At 44.1% G+C, this 21742-nt stretch overlaps 1 protein-coding gene across 7 annotated transcripts in view; it reads right to left on the minus strand.

The window, feature by feature from the left end:
- PRIM2 (DNA primase subunit 2) overlaps positions 1–21742 on the minus strand; it is a 608800-nt gene that overhangs the window by 573848 nt on the left and 13210 nt on the right. For all 7 annotated transcript variants that reach the window (XR_003855666.1, XM_029595680.1, XM_029595675.1 and 4 more), the window contains 2 exons: positions 18929–19032; positions 3440–3537 (listed from right to left, as the gene is read on the minus strand). Coding sequence is in view for 6 of the 7 variants with exons in the window: in XM_029595680.1 (XP_029451540.1) it covers positions 3440–3537; positions 18929–19032 (202 nt within the window). In the remaining variant the exon portion in view is untranslated. The remainder of the gene's footprint in view (positions 1–3439; positions 3538–18928; positions 19033–21742) is intronic.

The following is a 21742-nucleotide window of genomic DNA, read 5'->3' on the forward strand; positions in this document are numbered from 1 at the left end:
CCAGGCATTTGGTAAAGACTCAGAGCGGAGGAAAGGCAAAAGGGAAGAACCTTGTACTGGTAGTGTATGGAGTTCACCTGGAAGCACAGGAACTTCCAACAGGAGGGATGTATCGGAATGTGAGTGTATGCATCCTTGAGATCCAGCACATCCAATTGTTTTCCTGTATGAAAAGCTGAACTAACTTGAGGGATGTCATCTTGAATTTCTCTTTCCGAAGGAACTAGTTTAGGAAGCATAGATCTAGAATGGGGCAGAGACCCCCTGAGCATTTCAGAATCAGGAATTATTGGGAGTAATAACTTGAACTGATTTTGTTCTTTGGGATCAATTGGATTGCTTATTGAAGCAAAATCTGTATCTCCTGCTATAGAAGATGTATTTTGGAAACATCCTTCATCGCATTAGTGAGATGAGGAATGGGAGGTTTGGATAGGAAATTTAGATGGTATCCCTTGTGGACGATTCAAAGTACCCATTGATCCGTAGTGATTCTGCTCCACTCCTAATAATAATTCTGAATTCTTCCCAAAACTGGGGGACCCGGTTGTGGCTGAGCCATCTTCAAAACGATGGTGGAGGGTTTTAAAGAGAGGTTTGGGATGAATTTTGCTGTTTTCTGTCCCTCTAGCTTGAGCAGATTGGGGCTGTGAGCATGGTAATTGGTATGATTGAAATTGCTGTGCTCTATATGGTAGGAAATTCTTATATGGCTTTTGTTGGTAGTAACATCTTATTGAAGATTGATAATCTAAGGATCCCGAGAGGGACTGAACTGCTACATTTTGCTCTTTTAATTGAGCTACTGTATCTTTGAATTTTCCCCCCGAATAAACTGTCTCCTATACAAGGAAGATTAGCCAGTTTTTCATGGACATCTTCCCTGATGGAGCTAGAACGGATCCACGCCATGTGTTGAGGTACAATGGATGTTGCTGAGGTTCTGGAAAATGTTTCAGAGGATTCATATACCACTCTGAGTAAATGTCGCAGATCTTCTTCCATGTCGTAGAACAGTTGAGGTGTAATTGATTGTCCTGACTCTATATGAAGAAAAGGTTTTAACAGTTGTAGGGACTCAGAGGTACTGGACCATAGAAAATGCTGTTGTATATGAGAAATCAGCATCACACTTTGAAATGACCTTTTGGCTTATTTGAGAATTCTTTTGTCCTTTATTGGAGGAGTCAATGAATGTAACTTGGTCTTCTTTGCTCGCTTCATTGCTGACTCTACCACTACCAACGCGTGGGGGAGTTGAACCACTCCATAGGCCATAGACTTCTGCAATCTGAATTTCAAATCCAGCTTCCTAGAAACAGGAGGAATTGATTGAGGTGATTCCCAAGTCTAAGAGAACGGAGTCTAACAGTTTGTGCAACAGAAGAGCTGATGGTTCGGCAGGAACATCCAGTATTTTCAGAATTCCAAATACTTCTTCCCTAAGGTCCAGTAGTTTTCGGATCTCTGCTCCCAGGAGGTTGCCCAATTTCTCGACAAAATGAGAATAAGTGATGTCTTCTTGCAAAGAGGAATAGTCAGGAAGTTCCTCTGGTGGATCAGACTGTATACCAGTTAAGCCTTCTGGGGAACAGTCACCCGGGGAATCCTTGCCTCGAGTTTCATCCTGAGTAGGAGGGGAGCTGTGTGGAGGAGCATCCCCTGCTGGACCTGAAAAGTGAGGCGGTGGCCTGCAGATATAAGGATGAAAACAGGATCATTATAATTAAAGAAAGCTGGTTAATGGCCTCTTGTGAACGAGACGTGTTCACATCTTCATGTTTTGGCCATTGTGGTTTTATATGTGGAGAATGGGAGGATGCCTTGCAGCAGTGTATTCCTGCGATTAGTATTTCTGAAGAAGGTTGAGATGCCCTTGTTCTTCTAGAGGGGAAACCCATCTCAGAGAAAGCTCTTCCTAGAGATTTAATCTTTCCTGGTGAGAATGGGAGGATAATCCTGAGCACTCTGAATGGTTACTTTGTGAGGAACCCAAGCTAATAGTAAATGGCTTCCGAGGGGATACCCAAGGAGAATGAGATAGGATATCCAGTATGGGATCCCTAGTGTGTTGAGATATGGATGGTGATCTTCTGTTTTTATGGTGGATTTGGGCCTGATCATCAGTATTTTGAGAATTCTTTTGTTTGGACGACGCATGCATTGATGGACGTCCTTCATGTGTCAGAGGCGTCGTGTATGGTACGAATGCATCAATGCATGAGACGGGTGGTGCATCTGCACCAATGCATCGTTTTTGGAGTGCAACGCAGTATGCGTCAAAGTAGAGTGTTTCGTTTTCTGAGCACTTGATGGCGTTGATGCATCATGCATTGATCTCGATGCAGCACATGTTATCGACGGCCCTTTCGAATCCTGCGTCGATTATCTTGCAGCGCAAACTGTGCATCTGTTTCAGTTCCCTGCAGGGCTTGCCCGGCTTTTACCTTTTGATATTCTGATTCGGAGCAACGTTTCTTGGGCCTCAGTTCTACAGAAGAGCAATGTCTAGGCATCTTATGAGTTTTAATTCATAGGCCCAGGGATGACTGAATTGAAAGTCTGGAGTGGGTGCATAAAGTTCCTGAAGACAGTGAATGTTTTTCTTGCTCCTAGAGACTGCAATTTTTGCAGCCCTTTGTCTCTAGGCTCTGGGGAACATGAGTCTACATTCCCTGCATGATGCTTGGTCATGGTCCGGGCGCCAGGCAAATATATACAATAATTGTGATTGCCAGAGACTGGCATTATGTGTCCGCACTGGCAATATTTAAAGCCTGGTTTTTTTGAAGACATTTTAGCACTGAAAAAGTGCTGTTTGGGAGTCGCTAGCGTGAACCAAACAAAATCTGAGGAAAGAGAGGAGAAATAACATCCGTGCCTGAGCACGTAAAAAAAGTAACTCAATAGAGTAATGACACGCTGTGTGTGGGAAGTGTTGCGCATGAGCAGCACAAAATCTTTGAATCTTGAAGAAGAATGTCCGCTAGAGTGTGCCGGTGACGTCATCCAAATAGCAGGGCTAATTCAGCCTGCTTATCGACGGAAAATCCCCCATACTCCTGGAGATCTCTCTCCCCCCTTGCAAGTCACACCACCAAGTTCAGAGCTGTTATCTTAAGGTAGAAAGGAAAAATGTTGCCAAAGTAGTTCAAATATATGCAAGGTCTCAAATGTTACTCAATGCAGAGAAATCACAAAAGCACTGCACATTGCAAGATTGAACCAACAGCATGAAAAACAAATTAAATTTACTGCAAAAAGCACTCAGATACACTCATTGGTCTGAAACAAGCAGATACTCCAATAAAGAAATATGGAGTTCAGAACACACGCTCTCACGCTGCTGCAGTTGCTGTAGGATCTGGGAGCAGCCGTACAAGACTGATATGCTGTACTAGCCAAGACATTAAAATAATTCCAATCGAGATTTGCTTACGACTGGCAGTATGCAAGGCGCACGATAAAATGAGAGATGTGGTCCTTCCTCCTCTGATCGTACCCATCATCATTGAGACCATCATCGCCAACACAATCCTGCAACAGACAGACACACACACACACACACAGAGAACGGGAAACTGTTAATCAATGTAAGCCAGTCAAAATCAAGTTCAAAAGTCAATCCAAACTCAATGCCATAAAATGTAATGGTACTACCCACCAAATCAAGATTATTAGTCGCAGGCCATTTTTCTTTCAAAGGAATCCTCCCAAGTCCAGGACTTGTAAAGATTATATGTAACCTTCTGACAACTTCCCGAATTAGTTTAGTTTAATTATTCCAGTTTATACTGGCTGAACCTGCAAAGCATTAAGAGATGATCGCAATATTATTCCTCTATCCCTCATCCTCTCTCTCAGGCTACTGCACAGTCCTGTCCCCCCCCTGCAGTCCATACGGGAAGATTCTCCCTCTGCAGCAGCTTTCTCTGGCCCATGAGACACTGTCTATACACCCTGTGTTTCTCTTTTTTTAGCATGTGCCACTTCGGTGACAAGTGTAAATGGCAAACAGCACGTGCTATGTGCCAAATCTGTACATTATTAATGAAACAGCACACACTAAAACCCTTCCCCTTGCAGCCACTGTTGACAGACGCCACCAGTTCCCAAGTATATTATATACATAGATAATACTTGCTGCCTATGATTACACTGCACCTTTACTAATGCTGCCCTCATAGACAGAGAATGCAAGAATCCTGTATAGTGAAGGCCTCCTGCCCCACACCTAGACATGCCCCAAAGTGCTGCTCATTAGCAGTCCGACACAGGACATGAACTCTGATACCAGCATGGAAGCAGACAAATATCCACCTGCACACTAACCTGAGGGATTTACTGCTGCACTCACAGAATCATTGTCATAGTGCTTCTACATGCTCCAATTCTTGAAGTATTACTTCTTGTCTGCTCATGTCAAGCTTGAGATAAAACAGATTTGAAAAAACTGATGGCTTCATAATAGGCCTGGGAGGAAGAATTTCTAAAGTTCCTAAAATAATCTTCCCTATTACCTAGTCGACTCAAGGATCCAAAAGAAGACATTTTTCCAACCTGCAAATGAAGCTTCTCCGAGTTCCATTAGAATAGCCTTTGCCCTTACTATGTCACAGGGGCTACCGGTGCCATTGGTCAGCCCCTGTCACATGGTAGGAGCAATGGATGGCCGGCGCCATCCATTGCACAGATGAATAATTTGGCGAAGATTCATTGTATTCGTGGGGAATCGCGATACGTTTCGCTTCCCCACGAATACAACAAATATGGCCCTATACGTTGAGGATTACAAATACATAGGAAACTAATACACACCCCTATCTTCTAATACTAAAAAGGAACCTTTGATTAATCTGCAGTTAGCTGTGAATTGTATGTAGGATTATTAGAGCAGCAAGGCTATGGAACCACCTCTGTGAAGATGATATTCAAATACACCTTCTATTAAGTAAAGATGCAAGAGAGGAACATGGGAACACCAAATGTTTGGAAGAGATGGTTAAATGGTTTGAAGATAATCCGCTGATATTAAATACAAACAAAATAGAAGTTCCGAGGGTGGAATCTGACACCACATCTGAAATTCCAAATTATGATGAAAGGTTGGTTTAGTGCCCTAAGGTACATAATTTAGATGACTGGCTTTAAATTAGCGATGGAAACAAAAATTGCCTCCGTCACATGAACAACCTTAGACCAGTTATGCCCAGTTTTTAAAACAATCAAATCTAGCTACATTGATTCAGCCTTGTCCAAAGCCTGGATTACGGCAACACTGTATACATTAGCTTGCCCCAACAGATTCTAAAACAATTACCACTGATCCATGTTACAGTTCTACCTGCTGCACAGCATCCCCTCCACCAGGAGTCCTAAGCAAGCACCGCTCACAGCTGCACAAGTTACCTCTTCACTGATCACCTGATGCTTCAGCCCCAGGCCTTCTCAACCCAGCCTGTCCAGTCCCTCAGTGCCTCTTCACAGAGTCACCTCAGCTCTCAACCTGGGTAGCCTGCAGCCTACCCAGGCCTTTGTCTTACCTTGTGGCCTATCTTGGCCCCCCGTCTTGCTCTGTGACCTTCTAGGCTCTCCTGCATTGGTGAATGGCCTTCTGGGCCTACCTATCCTGCCTTGCAGCCTTCAGGCCTACTAGGGTTACCTTGCCCTGTCTCATGCCCTGTTGGGCTTTCTTGTTTATCGCTGTATGTCCCAGTGCTGTCCTTGTCCTGTTCAGTCCCTTGTCTGTTTTCCAGGTCTTGCCCTTGTCCTTGGTTCAAGCCTTGCCTGTATCCAGGACTTGCCTATCCTCAGTACTAGCCTTACCATCAGTACCTGGACTCAACTCCCAGCCAGTGCCTGACATCAGCCATGATATTCTGCAGAAGACAAGTTTTACTAGTTCCCAGAACTCAAGGGCTGGTTAGGCAGAAGCCCACCTCCAGTCCTGCCCTGCTGACCTGTGCCGCTTCTGTGGGGATGCTCCCTGAATCCAGCCTGTCAGACCCTGACAATCCAGAATAGGGCAGTTAGGTTCCTGAACAATCCGAATCCCAGAGATGACATTTCCCCTATGCTAGAAAGCCTACAGTGGCTCTCTATTAAATTCCAGATCAGATTCAAAATTCTGATGATACTATTTTAAGCCAAAAAAATGGATTAGGTCCAAGTTCTCTCTCCCATCAGATAGGTACATATGCTCCGAGTTGTTCCCTTAGATCTTTGCAAGAAGAGTGTCTGTGTACAGCTTCAAAGGGGGATGCTAGACTGAAGGTAACCAGGGAATGACTTTTCTGTAGTTCCTGCTTTTAGGATCAGATCAGTCCAGACTCCTGGGTTTTGCCTCCCTTCCAGCAGATGGAGACAGAGTTTCGCAGACATTGCCACATAACCTGTTGTGCTAACTGCAGTTCTTCAGTACTGATAAGTACCCAATCCAAGATAGCAACAATACCAATAACAAATTAATATCCCCCCTAAACGAGCAGTAGAAAGTGGAAACTAAGAACAGATAACCTTGCCCACATTAAAAAACGTGCAGGACTAAACAAAACCTGTGCCATTCTTCAGATTAATTACAACAGATGAGCAAACTCTCCAAATCTCCCTACCTCAACTGGGCAGGACTCTGAACTGATTTGTGGTACTAAAGGAATGAAAATGAGCAAGTAAGTACCAATTTTTCTTTCCCTTTACGTACCCAGATCAGTCCAGCTAGAGCCTCCCCCTGCAGCTTGCCTTGAAGACGGCCCAAAGCTGCCACCTGAACTCTGAGAGAGTTAAAGGAAAAACCCTTCAACAACCCTCTTTGTAAGAAGGTCAGAATGTGCGCCACAGAAGCTTGCATAGGGTCAACCCTCTACGCCATGCACCAAACCTCAAAAACTCTCCAGACCCTTACATACACCAAGGAGGTGGAAGTCTTTCTAGCCTGCAACCAAGTAGAAATGACATCCTCAGAATATCCTCTCTCTCTTAAGCATTTCCTCTGAAAAGCCAAGCTGCAAGACAGAAGTGAGCTGCTTGATCTGAAAATATGGGACCTTGGTGCAGAAGCTTTGGCAGATGAGCAAGCCTCAACGGTCTGTCCACCACTAGGTTGATCAGATCTGCAAACTAAGGCCTCTGAGGCCACTCCGGAACCACCAGAATTACTTCTCCTGGATGAATCTCCACCCGCCGCAATATCTTGCCCACCAGCAACCACGGCGGAAAAACACACAGCAGAAAGTCCTGCAGCCTAAGAAGAACCAAGGCATCGGCCCGCTCTGCTCTGTGCTCTTCTGCAACTGAAGAAGCAGGGTGCCTTGGCATTTCACCGAGTTGCCATTAAATCCATGTGAGGTCTGCCCCATCTGCAACGGATCAGGCATATTGCTTCCTCCAACAACTCCCATTCTCTGGGAGCCAGCTGTTGACAGCTGAGATAATCCACTTGCACATTGTCTGTCCCAGCTATGTGAGAAGCTGCTATCAACTCCAGATGTTGCTCTGCCCAGCAAATCAGCTCCCAAGCTTCCTGAGCCACCGCTCAACTCTTGGTAACACTCTGCCTTTTGATGTAAGCCTTCACCGCATTGTTTGACAAGATCCTGACTGGTCGGACGTGCAAGAGAGGTAGAAATGCACCCAGCGCCAACCGCACCACTCATCTCTAAGCAATTGATAGACCACAGCACTTCCTCTGCCGACCACTGGCCCTGTACTGACGGCTTGGCAGATCATTCCCCAACTGGAGAGACTGGCTTCGGTAGTAACTACCATCCACTCCGGAACCACTAAGTCCACCCCGCGACACAACTGGTCTCAACCAAGCCACCACAAGAGACTGGATCTGACTAGCTCCGCAAGAGACAGTGGAAGTTGAAATTGCTCTGACAACAGATCCCACTAGGAAAACAATGCCACGTGCAGAGGCCTCAAATGAGCAAATGCCCAAGGAACCAGCTCCAAAGTGGACACCAAGGAACCAAGAACCTGCTAGTAGTCCCAAAGTCTGGGTACCTGGTTCCTCCAAACTGTGAACTTGCGTCTGCAATTTGATAATGCAATTCTTTGGTAAGAAAAACTTTCCCCACCCAGGTATCAAAATGAGCCCCCAGAAACTCCAACAAATGAGAAGGGGAGAGACGACACTCTGACATATTCACTATCCATCCCAGGGATCTCAAGTGCTGCAGCACCAAGTCCACTGCCTGTCTGCAGAGGGCCTCTGACTTCGCTCAAATGAGCCAGTCATCCAGATATGGGTGAACCAACACGCCCTTCTTCCTGAGAGCTGCCGCAACCGCCACCATACCCTCGGTGAAAGTCCTTGGATCATGAACTGGAGAAACCTGATGGTCCAGCCGGATCCCTGTGTGTAAGTACGCCTCGGTTAAATCCAGGGAAGCCAAGAACTCTCCCTTGAGCACTGCTGTAATGACAGAGTGCAGAGTCTCCATTCGAAAAAAAGGAACTTTGATAGCCACATTTACTCTTTAAACAGAGAAATACTGAAGGACTACAGGTGGCACACCAGGTTATGTGGCAGTGTCTGAGAAACTTTGTCTCCATCTGCTAGAAGGGAGGCAAAACCCATGAGTCTGAACTGATCTGGGTACATACAGGGAACCTGTTTGCTGCTCTGACTTGCTGTAGTTAGAGCGTGTGCTGAATGCCAGTGGCTCCCTTAGGTGCAAGATGTCACCAGGGCATAACACCTATGTCAGATAGTAAAAAGTGTGTGTTACAGAGTTGACTTAGCGAGTGTTGGAAAGCAGACAGCATATCTGGAGGCCACCAGAAGAGCTTTGACACACCGAGAAAGCATAAGTATATTATACAAATAGATGTGAGTTGAAAACATGGCTGCTCCAGAAAACATTTTATTGACATTTGCCCTGAGGTATTTTGTTATACGACAGGACTGATTAGGAGGCTCTTAGTTTAACAGGGTTGTTGAGATATTTTAGGTTGGGTTTGGGAGATTGTATCACCCAATTATATAAACGCAGATGATATCCAAGAAACTGAATTGCAAGGGATGTGAGGTAGACAAGAAGCATTATGGTCAGTGCTTAAAAAAAAAAAAAAAAAAAAAAAAAGAGAAGATGGTGCTTCCATTTTTACTTCTGTGGTCTACAGGCACAGGCCTCTGACTCAGACAAAAGAACTGGACAGAGATCTGGTCTAAGGCATCCAAAAGGTGGGAAAGAAGGAATAATTGTTGCTTGTTGAACATTTTAATCTGCCGAATATAGACTGAAGAAACCCTTCAATGGAATCTACCAAAAGTAAAGAGATAGTAGATGCCCTACAAGGTGCTCTGCTTAAACAAACTGTAATAGAACCCACGAGGGATGGCGTTATACTCAACCTAGTGCTCACTAACGAGAATGTCTCTAATGTTCAGGTGGGTGCCTACTTATGCACCAGTGATCAACGGTATGGTTTGATATCACAAATAGGATACAGAGAGGTCACATGAAGACCAGAGTTTTGAATTTCAAAAATACTGACTTTGTTGTACCTGGAAGTAGAATTAGAAGGCTGGGAGAAAATGAGAGAGGTGGAACAACAGTGGGACAAACTAAAAGGAGCAATTACAAAAGCAACAAAATCTATATGTTAGGAAAGTAAACAAAAGGTAAGAGGAATAAGAAACCTATCTGGTTCTCAAAGGAGGTGGCTGAAAAAAAAGAAAAAAAAAAAAAGGCAAAAAGAACAAAGTTCAAGAAGTAGACAAAAAAACCGCGAACCGCGCCAAGTCCCGCCCAAAACCAGAAGCCAGCCAACCAGCTACAGCCCGGCTGGGCTTTAAAACAAGGCTGCAGGCGCCATTTCGCTCCTGCTCAACACCGCGACCGTAGACCTGCGCGACCGGCGCCGGAGCCCCACCGGGGGAAGGTCAGGTCAGTACTCGGCCTCTCCACCCGGGGGACCCCAACGCCAGCCGCACGCTCCGAGGCCTAATCCGCCCAAAGAAACGCGGCGAAAAGACAAAAAAACCGCGAACCGCGCCAAGTCCCGCCCAAAACCAGAAGCCAGCCAACCAGCTACAGCCCGGCTGGGCTTCAAATCTACACCCTGTTAGGCGTCGCGCGCCTAAGGAGCACGACAAAGGGGCCTGCCCCTTTGTGTGCCCCTTCGTGTGAACCTGAGATATAACAAGAAACCACCGACACCAAACGGCTCTGCCACCCAACCCTCCACAACCGAATCACACAACGTCAGCTCCACCCAAGCATTCGTCCAGGGACTCCATTATCCAGGCTTCATTCACACATCTGCTTTTTCAACACTCCTCCAGACTGCCCAGCACCCAGCAATCATCCAGTCTCTCCAGCAATCATCCAGTCTCTCCAGCATACAACACCCAGCAATCATCCAGTCTCTCCAGCAATCATCCAGTCTCTCCAGCAATCATCCAGTCTCTCCAGCATACAACACCCAGCAATCATCCAGTCTCTCCAGCAATCATCCAGTCTCTCCAGCAATCAGCACCCAGCAATCATCCAGTGTCTCCAGCAATCATCCAGTGTCTCCAGCAATCATCCAGACTCTCAAGCATACAGCATCCAGCAATCATCCAGACCCTCCAGCAATCATCCAGACTCTCCAGCAATCATCCAGACTCTCCAGCTTACAGCATCCATCCAGTCTCTCTAGCATTCATCAAGTCTCCCCTATACCTATTGCAGTATCTCCAATACCGCAACATTTTCACAACCAACTAAGCCACAATAATGCACCTCTACACCATACCCAAAATTTGGCACAAACTCAGAAAGCATACAAAACCTACAATACATCACATTGCACGACAACAAAGGATTATACCAATAATGATATCTCCAATTACGCAATTCCTAGGACTCTCTCTGTTTACCTTAACCCTATTCAACGCACAGTCTCTTACCAAAAAAATGGACATCCTCAGTGACTATCTCATAGAAGTTAACCCAGATATCTGTGCTATCACAGAGACATGGCTAAAACACACAGATACTGTACTCACAAATCAGCTTCCCATGCAATCCTACGACCTATTCTCTGTCCCCAGGCCCAAAAAAAGAGGTGGAGGACTCCTCCTTGCAGCAAAAAAAGGTCTAAGTATAACTTTACAACTTACGAACACCTCCACCAAAATAGAATTCTCCCTCTTTAAATCAGAACAAATCCAACTAGCATTAGTTTACGCCCCACCAGGAACCTTAGAATTGGATCCCTCACCGCTGATCGAACTTATAGCCAAACATATAAACACAGACAAACCTGCAATAATCCTCGGAGACTTTAATTTACATGTAGATGCTACTACACAATCCATCAACTGCCAAACAGTCCTCTCCTCACTCAACCATTTGGGCTTTACGCAAATCATCAACAGTCCTACCCACAAGGCAGGCCATACTTTGGACCTTATTTTCATTAACGAACCCTTTACCATTCACACCAACCCCACTTGTTCTCCAGTTCCCTGGTCTGACCACAGAGTCATCCGCACAACCCTTAAGATCAACAACCCACCACCTCAAGTCGCTACCAAATCCACCATCCACTTCAGGAAACCATGCTCTCCAGACACACTCAGCGAAAAGATGTCCGAAGCACTAAACCAACTAGACCTTACAGACGCAATAACTGCAACCACCTCATGGATCACTATCAACAATAAAATCGCAGATCAAATCTGCCCAACTTCAACCAAAACCATACAACCCACATTAGACAATAGAAAACCCTGGTTTACCCCAGAACTTAAATCACTAAAGCAATCGCTAAGAAAAAATGAACAAAGCTGGAGAAAAAACCCAACCACTTCGACACATGCCATCTACAAATCCCTCCTCAACACTTACAGGAATACTATCCTTAGAACAAAGAGAGAATTCTACGCAAAAAAAATACACAACTTCATTTTCGACTCAAAGGCTCTTTTCTCATATGTCTCCTCTCTAACCAAACCATCTCCTCCCACCATCCCAGACCACCAAGCTCTCAAAGCAGCAAACGAACTCGCCGACTACTTTAAGACAAAAATCACCAACCTTACACATTCAATCACAACCAACAGCTCCACCCAAACATACCACCTAACAGCCCTGCCGCAACAAAACACATGCCTGGACTCATTCGAGCTCACTTCTTCACTGGAGATAGAAAATACACTCAAGAAACTCAAACCATCCTCCCATCCATCAGACCCATTACCAACTAATCTCCTCATAGCCATACCAAACACCATCTCAAAACCAATGGCAGAAATTATTAACTCATCCCTTTCTCAAGGTCTAGTTCCCAACCAGTTAAAATTGGCAATCCTCAAACCACTACTAAAAAAACCAAACGCCTCTCCATCGGACCCAGCTAACTTTCGACCTATCGCTAACTTACCACTCATTGCCAAACTGATGGAGAAAATTGTCAACAAGCAACTGTCAGAATACCTGGAAGATCATAATATTCTATCCCCGGCTCAATATGGTTTCCGAAAACGCCTAAACACCGAATCTCTATTACTATCTCTCACTGACACCATCCTCATTAACCTGGAGAAAAAACAATCGTACCTGCTTGTTCTTCTTGATCTTTCTGCTGCGTTTGACACGGTAAAACACACGATACTTATAGACCAACTTGCCAATATAGGGATCAAAGGCACAGCTCTAAGATGGTTCCAGTCCTTCTTAAGCAACAGATTCTACAAAGTTAGAATAAACAACAAAGAATCGCATCCAGTCCTCACAGATCTAGGAGTCCCACAAGGTTCCTCACTTTCACCCACCCTCTTCAATATCTACCTCCTCCCTCTCTGCCACCTACTCTCAAACCTCAAGCTTACACACTACCTCTATGCAGACGACATACAAATCCTTCTCCCGATCTCAGAATCCCTTGAAAAAACCATCACATACTGGAACGAATGCCTACAGCTGATTAAAAACATCCTCTCAAACCTCAACCTAATATTGAATGACAATAAAACCGAAATGCTCATTGTCTCCCAGGATCCCCTTACAATCTCATCAAACCTCTCTCATAACTCAAATAGCAAGTTCTCACCCGACGTCAGAGACCTTGGAGCCTGGCTAGACAACCATCTAAACCTAAAAAAGTTCGTAAACACTACCACTAAGGACTGCTTTTACAAACTGCAAGTCCTTAAAAAACTTAAACCCCTCCTCTACTTCTCGGACTTCAGGCTCGTACTGCAATCCATCATACTATCAAAGCTCGACTATTGCAACTCCCTTCTGCTAGGTCTACCCTTCAACACCATCAAACCATTACAGATGGTACAGAATTCCGCTGCTAGAATCCTCACAAGTTCTAACAAAAAAGACCATATCACCCCAATCCTTCATAACTTACATTGGCTTCCCATCAAATATAGGATACTCTATAAGATACTCACAATAGTACACAAAGCAATATACAATCTGGCTCCTATCATGCTAAGCACTCAACTTCAACCGCATACATCTTCCAGACCAATTAGAAGCGCATACAAAGGAACACTGCATGTCCCACAAGTAAAATCAGCATTGAGCAAACGAGCATTATCTTCAGCTGGACCCCACCAGTGGAACGCTCTCCCCCCAGATCTAAGACTAGAACCCAGTCATCAAGAGTTCAAAAAAAGACTGAAGACCTGGCTTTTCCAACAAGCCTTCCCAGATTCTCAATGATACTTAGACAAGAGGACTTCCTAAATAATAGTATCCCTAAATTATCGACATCTCACCAATTCCTACTATCAGGACTCCACAACTGCTCAATCAATTTTTGAATCCATAAGTTCACTATATTACTCTTATTGTATCTATATGGTAGATTTGACAGGTCATCTCTACTACGTTAAATAGTTAAATTGTATGTACATATTATATTATATTATATTTATTATTACTATGTTAAATTGACATCCGGTTTTATTGTTCCTTATGTTCTACAGTTCTATGTAAAGCCCCCATCCGCTGTTGGGCAGTTCATCGTTTTATGTAAACCGGAGTGATTTGTAATTCCCACAAGAACTTCGGTATATAAAAATTAAAAATAAATAAATAATAAATAAATAAATAAGTATAAGGGATCCCAAAAAGAGGAACACAGGGAAGAAAATCTGGTGAAACAGAGAGATGAAGAAAAAAAAAAATCAAGAAAACAAAAGATCAAGTGGAAGAAACTATTTCCAACGAGACAAAGCAAGGTGACAAAAACATATTTCAGATATATCAGAGAAAGGTCCGAAGTAGTATAGTGAAGTTAAAAGAAGGCAAAGATCAATGTGTGAAGAGAGATGAAGAAATGGCCGAAATATTAAATACTTTAGTTCGGTGTTCACTACAGACGACCCTGGAGAAGGCGGGTCACTGGTTGACAAGACCGTAGATGAGGGTGGAGTAGACGAAACTCCGTTTAGAGATGAGAATGTATGAGAAGAGTTAGGAAAACTGAAAGTGGACAAGGCTATGGGCCAGATAACGTACATCCCAGGATACCGAGGGAGCTCAGTGATGTGCTGGTGGATCCACTGAAAGACCTAAATAGATCCCTGGAAACAGGAGTGATGTCGTTTGACTGGAGACGAGCAGTGGTGGTTTCGCTTCACAAGAGTTGTAGCAGAGGAGGCTGGAAACTACAAGCCAGTTAGCCTCAACTCAGTGGTGGGAAAATTAATGGAGACTCTGCTGAAGGAAAGGATAGTGAATTATCTACAATCCAATGGGTTGCTCGACCTGAGACAGCATGGATTCACCAGGGGAAGTTCCTGTCAGACAAACCTGATTGATTTTTTTTGATTGGGTGACTAGAGAATTGGATCAGGGAAGAGCATGGAAAGTGATTTACATGGATTTTAATAAAGCTTTTGATACAGTCCTGCATAGGAGGCTCGTAAACAAAATGAGAAGCTTGAGTGGGTGCCAAGGTAGTGGCGTGAATTGCAAACTGAATGGCTGACAGAAGACAGCGTGTAATGGTAAATGGAACCTACTCTGAAAAACGGTGTTTTAAGTGGCATACCACAGTGATCGGGTTTGGAACCAGTTCTGTTCAATATCTTTCGGGCCGATGCAGTAAAGTGCGCTCAGGCCGAGCACACCGTTAGCCCCCATTTGGACGCGTGTTTTTGACATGCTATTTTTACCCCTTATACAGTATGGGGTAATAGCGCGTGGAAAACGCGCGTCCAACCCCCCTGAAACTAATAGCGCCCGCAACATGCAAATGCATGTTGATGAGCCTATTAGTTAGTCCCGCCCGATACAGAAAGTAAAATGTGCAGCCAAGCCGCACATTTTAATTTCAGCCAGCACCAGGAAAGTGTACAGAAAAGCAAAAGAAACTGCTTTTCTGTACACCCTCTGACTTAATATCATAGCGATATTGAGTCAGAGGCCCCAAAAATAAAAAAAATTTTTAAATCTGGCCGCGGCCCGCAGGTTGGAAGACGGACACTCAATTTTGCCGGCGTCCGTTTTCCGAACCCGTGGCTAGGGATGTGCTAGTGTCCCTAGCGCCTCCTTCTACCGCAGGCCCTAATTTAAATATCTTTATTTACTGAATCGCGCAACCAGGAGAGCGGCCTGGGTGTGTGTTGGGAGAGCGGGTGCTAGCCAGCTCTCCCGCGCGTCTTACTGTATCAGCCCATTTGTGAGCAACATTGCGGAAGGGATAGAAGATAGGGTTTGTCTATTTGAGGATGATACTAAGATCTGCAACAGAGTGGACATGCCTGAAGGAGTAGAGAAAATGAAAAGTGATTTAAGAAAGCTTGAAGAAGGGTCGAGGACTTGGCAGCTGGGATTCAGGGCCAAGAAGTGCAGAATCATGTATCTGGGGTGTGGTAATCCAAAAGAGCTGTATGTGCTGGCAGGTGAAAGACTAATATAAGCAGACTAAGAGAGGGTTCTCGGAGTGTCTGGCGACTGAAGATGGCAAGGCAATTAGTCCTGGGGGAATGCGCAGAATTTGCGCAGAATTCTCCCCCCCCCCCCCATGCAGAATTGCCAAATTCTATGCAGAAAATGGCAGAGGAAACTGCAGCATGCCGCAAACGGCACACATGAAGATGAAGGTCTTGGCGCACTGATCGTGGTGAAGATGAAGGCCCCCATGTGCCGTGGGACGCGTTCCGCTCGTAGCGAAGATGAAGGCCCATATGTGCCGTGAATGGAGTGTGCTCCATTCACTGAGAACGTGAAGGCCCTGGTGAATGTGTGTATGTGTGGGAGGGGAAGGGGTGTGAGAGAGAGCATGGAAGGTGAGAGGGGCGGGATGCTTGAGTGTGGGTGCCAGAGAGAGGGAGCCTATATGACATTGTGAAGGAGTGTGGGTGTGTGAGATATTGGGAGCTTGTGTGTATGAAAAAGCGATCCTGTGTATGTGAGGGTGCTAGCCTGTGTGAAGGGATTGTGTATGTGTGAGACAGAGCCTGTGTGAAGGGGTGCGTGAGAGAGAGACATAGGTAGCCTGTGTGAGAAAGGGAGCTTGTGTGGGTGTGTACTGAAGACAGAGGGACACTGTATGAGGGGGATGTGTGTGTGCGAGAGAGTGAAAGAGCCCGTATGAGGGTGCGTGCACATGTACTAGAGAGAGGGAGCATGTGTGTGAGAGAGAGAGGGACAGAGGGAGCCTGTGTGAGGGGCAGTACTGAGAACAGGGTCAAACTCTGGGACTGGCGATGGAAGGGGTTGAGCCTAGAGGTGGAGGGGAGAAATACCGGCAGGTGGAGAAGTTGGGGCCTGAGAGAACAAAGTGGCCAGGGGAGTAGGGAGAGCGAGTGGAAGGGACACTTTACAGTGAATTTCTAGGGAAATTCTGCATCTCTAAGTAATAACTTTTTTCCGTATTAATTTAAATGTAATTACTTGAAGACTCATGTAAATTGTGTTATTTTGACCAATATAAAGTTTGCAGAATTTTACATTTTTGTGCGCAGAATTCCCCCAGGAGTAGGCAATGTGACAAGGCGATAGCTAAATCCAGAAAATTGCTGAGCTGCATAGAGAGGAATAACCAGTAAGAAAAAGGTGATAATCCCCTAGTACAGGTCTTTGGTGAGGCCTCACCTGAATTACTGTGCTCAGTTCTGGAGACCGTATCTCAAAGGAGACAGAGACAGCAGACGAAAATGGTGGTTGGGGGGGGGGGGGGGGGTGTTCTCCATCAAATGACTTATGAGGAGAGGCTGAAGGACCTAAATATGTATACCCTGGAGGAAAGGAGGTGCACGGAAGATATAATACAGACCATCAGATACCTGAAAGGTTTTAATGAGGGACACGCGTCAAACCTTTTTCATTGGAAAGAAATCAGTAGAACTAGGGGTCATGAAATGAAAACTCCAGGAAGGACAACTCAGAACCAATGTCAGGAAATATTTCTTCATGAAGAGGGTGGTGCATGCTTGGAATGCCCTTCTGGAGGAGGAGGTGAAGACAACAAACGTAAAAGAATTCAAAGAGGCTTGGGATAAACAAACAGTGTGGATCCCTAAAGGCTAGAGGATGGAAATGAAGGAAAGAGTGCATGGGGATAACTTGCTGGCGCAGTAGGTACTACCCTTAACCAATAAGCCTTGATACTGTTGATGCAACTCCATTATTGCTCTCTGCTTCAATGGCAGGGGGAAAAGGGGAATTGGATTTAGACAGCAACCAACGAGGGCCATGACTTTTACAGTATGGAAAACTGACAAATATGGGGGTAACCTGCACAGCGCAACAGATACTACTATAAGCTTGCTGGGCAGACTGGATGGACCATTTGGTCCTTTTCTACCATCGTTTCTATAAATTTAACTAATTTCATTTTCTTTACAGATTGAGAATCTTATTTTTATTTGATGTTTTAACTATTTGCATATTATAAAATGTAAGACGAGTTGAGCTATTGCTTCCTGTATAGTATTTTCTACAAGTTATAGCTGGTGTTACATTTGTACTGGGTTTTATGTGCTGTAAATAGCTTTGCACATGCTGAAGAAACGATTCATAAATGGAAATAAACCTTCCATGGTTGCTAGGCTTGCAAGAATCTCTCTCAGAGGCAGATCTGCATGCAACTGATAATTACAGATTTAGTCATTTCATCGCTGCACTGACTGCATAAGTTGCTACAATAAATACTCGCAGCCAATCTCTGTGTGCACTGTGTCTACTTTACTTGCACGCTAGCCTTTCTATCCGACTTAAGAATTCTAGTTTTTGTTTTAACACTAGCTAACTCTGCACATCTAACTCAGGCTGCTGCCCTGGATATAAGGAATAAAACGCTTTATTTTAAAAGAATTTTCTGTTTGGAACCTTCCTCTTTTTTTCTTTGACTGCACAATACATTAGTAAAGGTCCCTCCGTTTGACATTTAGAGGACAGAATTATATCCCCAGCCTAGAGAAATTCACTTTTTGACTGCCTTTCAAAAAAAAAAAAAAAAAAAAAAAAGCCTCCATCTCATCCTTATTCTATAACCTGGATTGCTGGGAGAAATAGTCTAGCTGTTCGTGCAGCAGGCTGTGAACCAAGGAAGCCAGAGTTCAAATCCTGCTGACACTCCTAATCACCTTGGGCAAGTCACTACACTCTCTATTCCCTCAACACTAACTTAGAAGCTCATTCATTAAATCACTTTAGTGCTACGATGCCTGCTAAAGTGGAAACTCTACTTTCCTCTAGACGTATACAACATCCACTTAGTTACAGACAGAACCCAGCTCAAGCAGAGAATTTGAAGATGGTCTTTCATGCAAGAGGGAAACCTCTGCTTGGAGTTTTAATTTGTCTCCACCTAATGGAGGACAACTCTAGGTTTGGATTATTCTCCAGGGGAACTTCTGCACCTTTTACATAACAAGGTTTGTTACAGTTGGCACATTCACAATATATTAAACAGCTCCCACTGCTGGGGAGGGATGTGGTTCCTTTACTGCCCAGGCACTTACTCTGTATGGAAACTTGAGCTTTCGCAGTTCAGTTTCCAGTTTTTCCTTGTACTTGTCAGAGCCCTTCAAGAAACTCACACCAAGATTCTCTATGGTCTTCAGAACTGAAAAAGTGAGAGAACAGGACACAAGTCAGCATGCAGAATCAAATCAACCCTTAAGGCAACAGCACAGAGCACATTCAACTATCTGATCAGAAAGATAACTTTGACCTAATCCATTTTTTGGCTTAAAAAAGCATCAGAATCTTGAAATCAGATCCAAAATTAAAGAGAGCCACCATAGGCTCTCTAGTACAATGGAAATGTGATCCCTGGGATTTGGGGGGCTGGGGGATCCTAAATAGCCTAATCTGGATCAGCTGTAATTGTTTTAGGGTCTGTTGCAACAAGCCAACATACACAGAATTCGAGTAATCCTCTCTTAAGAAATTCTAGCAGTGTAAAAGGACCTGCTCTGCAAAGCCTCCCAACTGAATTTAAGATGAACTAATCACTGACCTGTTGGTTCTTTCTGATCAAGCAAGTTATGCATCTCAGAATAAATGGATGTTCACAGCCAACAGGCGTGTAGAGGTTAGCATATGGCAACGGCAGCAGATTTGTAAACAGATTGCAAGATGAAACCCCATTAGGAAAAGCAAGAGAAAAAAGTAGGACCATCAGATGTGCAGGCCTGGGAAACAGGAACATCTTGTTTTTATACTTCTGCTCGAAACCCGTTTGTCTTTCGGCAGATGTGTGTTTTGAAACAACGGAGCTTGGCTGAATACAATGTTGCAGTTCCTTCAGCTTGCACATCTTTACCATGGGGTAATAAAGCAGCCATTCTAATTCTCCCAATGATGTGTATTCTTTTGTTTTCAAAACACTAATTCTGCTTCTCGTCAATAACCCCAGACCATCTGTGTACAAGCACCTCTGTAACTACATACAATGAAGTTAGAAGGAAAAAGGAATACTCATTCCCACACCAAAATTTCTGCAAAATTAGCGAGCCATTCCTAACTGTACGAGAATTCGAATCTGCCAGAATTAGGCCATCTTACATTTTATATATAGAACCAAAAAGGCCTTTGGTGGAAAAAGGGACTGCTTAGGATGTTAAAAAAACCAAAATAAAAATAATAATTTAAATGAATCCCAAATTATCAAGGAAGCCAAGAAAACTGTCAGCAGACCCTTAGTCTCCCTCCTTCAGGCCCTCACTACCAATTGTTTTGCTTTGAAAGCAGGATCCAAGGAAGTGCCATGATGAAGAAAAGAGAGAAGGAAGATCCAAGGCCCAAAAGCCGTCTACGTGGCTCCCAGTTAGATTGCTTTGACAACATTTAATCCCAAAGGAAGACTACAGATGGCTAACAGGCAACAGTAAAGGTTGTCCTCCTGCTTGCCCCAAACATGAAACGGGAGGGAGTGCTGCCGTTTCAATGCATCTCACCTTTACTTTAATCGTGAAGGAGCATCACCCTCTGGCATAAATCCCTTTCCCTAGAGACTCAAGCAGAAGCCACTTGTGCAAGTTAGCACACTTAAAAACAAATACTCTACCATGTTACCCATGCTCTCCATTAAATACAAAAAAAGCCAGTTGTTACACAGCATTTGGTGATGGTCACAGAGCTCTCTACCTGTTCATAAACAGACTTACTTGTTGACATCTTGTTCCTTTAATTTTGCTTGTAGGGAACTGGAGTTTAAAGTGGGAGGTGGCAGCCCATCAGCACATGAATTAATCCATCTCAAACTTACCACAACTTCATCAGAGTCACTTATGTCAGAACACAATAATCAGACTCTGGAAAGTGACAGCACTAACAGGAACAATTCATGCATGCAAATAGAAGTGTTCCTGTGTTAACATTCATTCAATTTAAACATTTGCCGGAACAAAGAATACCCTGGAACAAAAATAAAAAAAAAATAGGTTCCAGTGAAAGGGTAAACCAAGAAATGGATAAATATGAGCAACCTGACTCAAGAAGGCAGTGTTCTTCCACTAGCTTAATTAGGGCAGCCGTTCCTTTCGATCAGTGTTAGAGCTTCTGCTTTGGAGGTTCCAGGTATGAATTCAGAGATACCCAAATAAAGAAACAATCTGCAGCACTACAGAATACCCAAACAATGAACCATCACAGCTGCCAAAAAAGCAATAGCGTAAGTTACAATCTACGAACGGCCAGAAGAAAAAGCTGAGAGCTTTACTGCAAACACGTGACTACCACAAAACCAACGCCCCTTGCATTTAATATGATCTGGAGAGGAAACCAGGTGTCTTTTGGGAGAGTGCCTCCTTTTTCATGTTCCATCACTAGAAAAGGATGCGAGCTAAGGCACTTGTTTAATTTAAAAAAAAAAAAAAAAGTCACCACCTCAACACTTTTCTCCATGCTTGCACTGTAAACATTTTTCCATCTACTTTGCTGGATGGAAAAATTCAGTTCACCTGCATTGGTCCATTATAGAATCAGTGACAAAGAAGGCCGGGCTCTGTGCACACTCAGAGGATTGATTAGCATGTTTGTTTATTTGCTATTTTTATGCTGAGATATGTATGTGTTTCTGTTTGTATTTTTATTTACATAAGAACTTGCCATGCTGGGTCAGACCAAGGGTCCATCAAACCCAGCAACCTGTTTCCAACAGAGGCCAAAACCAGGCCACAAGAACCTGGCAATTACTCAAACACTAAGAAGAACCCATGCTACTGATGCAATTAATAGCAGTGGCTATTCCCTAAGTATAATTGATTAACAGCCATTAATGGACTTCTCCTCCAAGAACTTATCCAAACCTTTTTTGAACCCAGCTACAC

This window comes from Rhinatrema bivittatum, chromosome 3, assembly GCF_901001135.1.
Source record: "Rhinatrema bivittatum chromosome 3, aRhiBiv1.1, whole genome shotgun sequence".
Lineage (NCBI taxonomy): Eukaryota > Metazoa > Chordata > Amphibia > Gymnophiona > Rhinatrematidae > Rhinatrema > Rhinatrema bivittatum.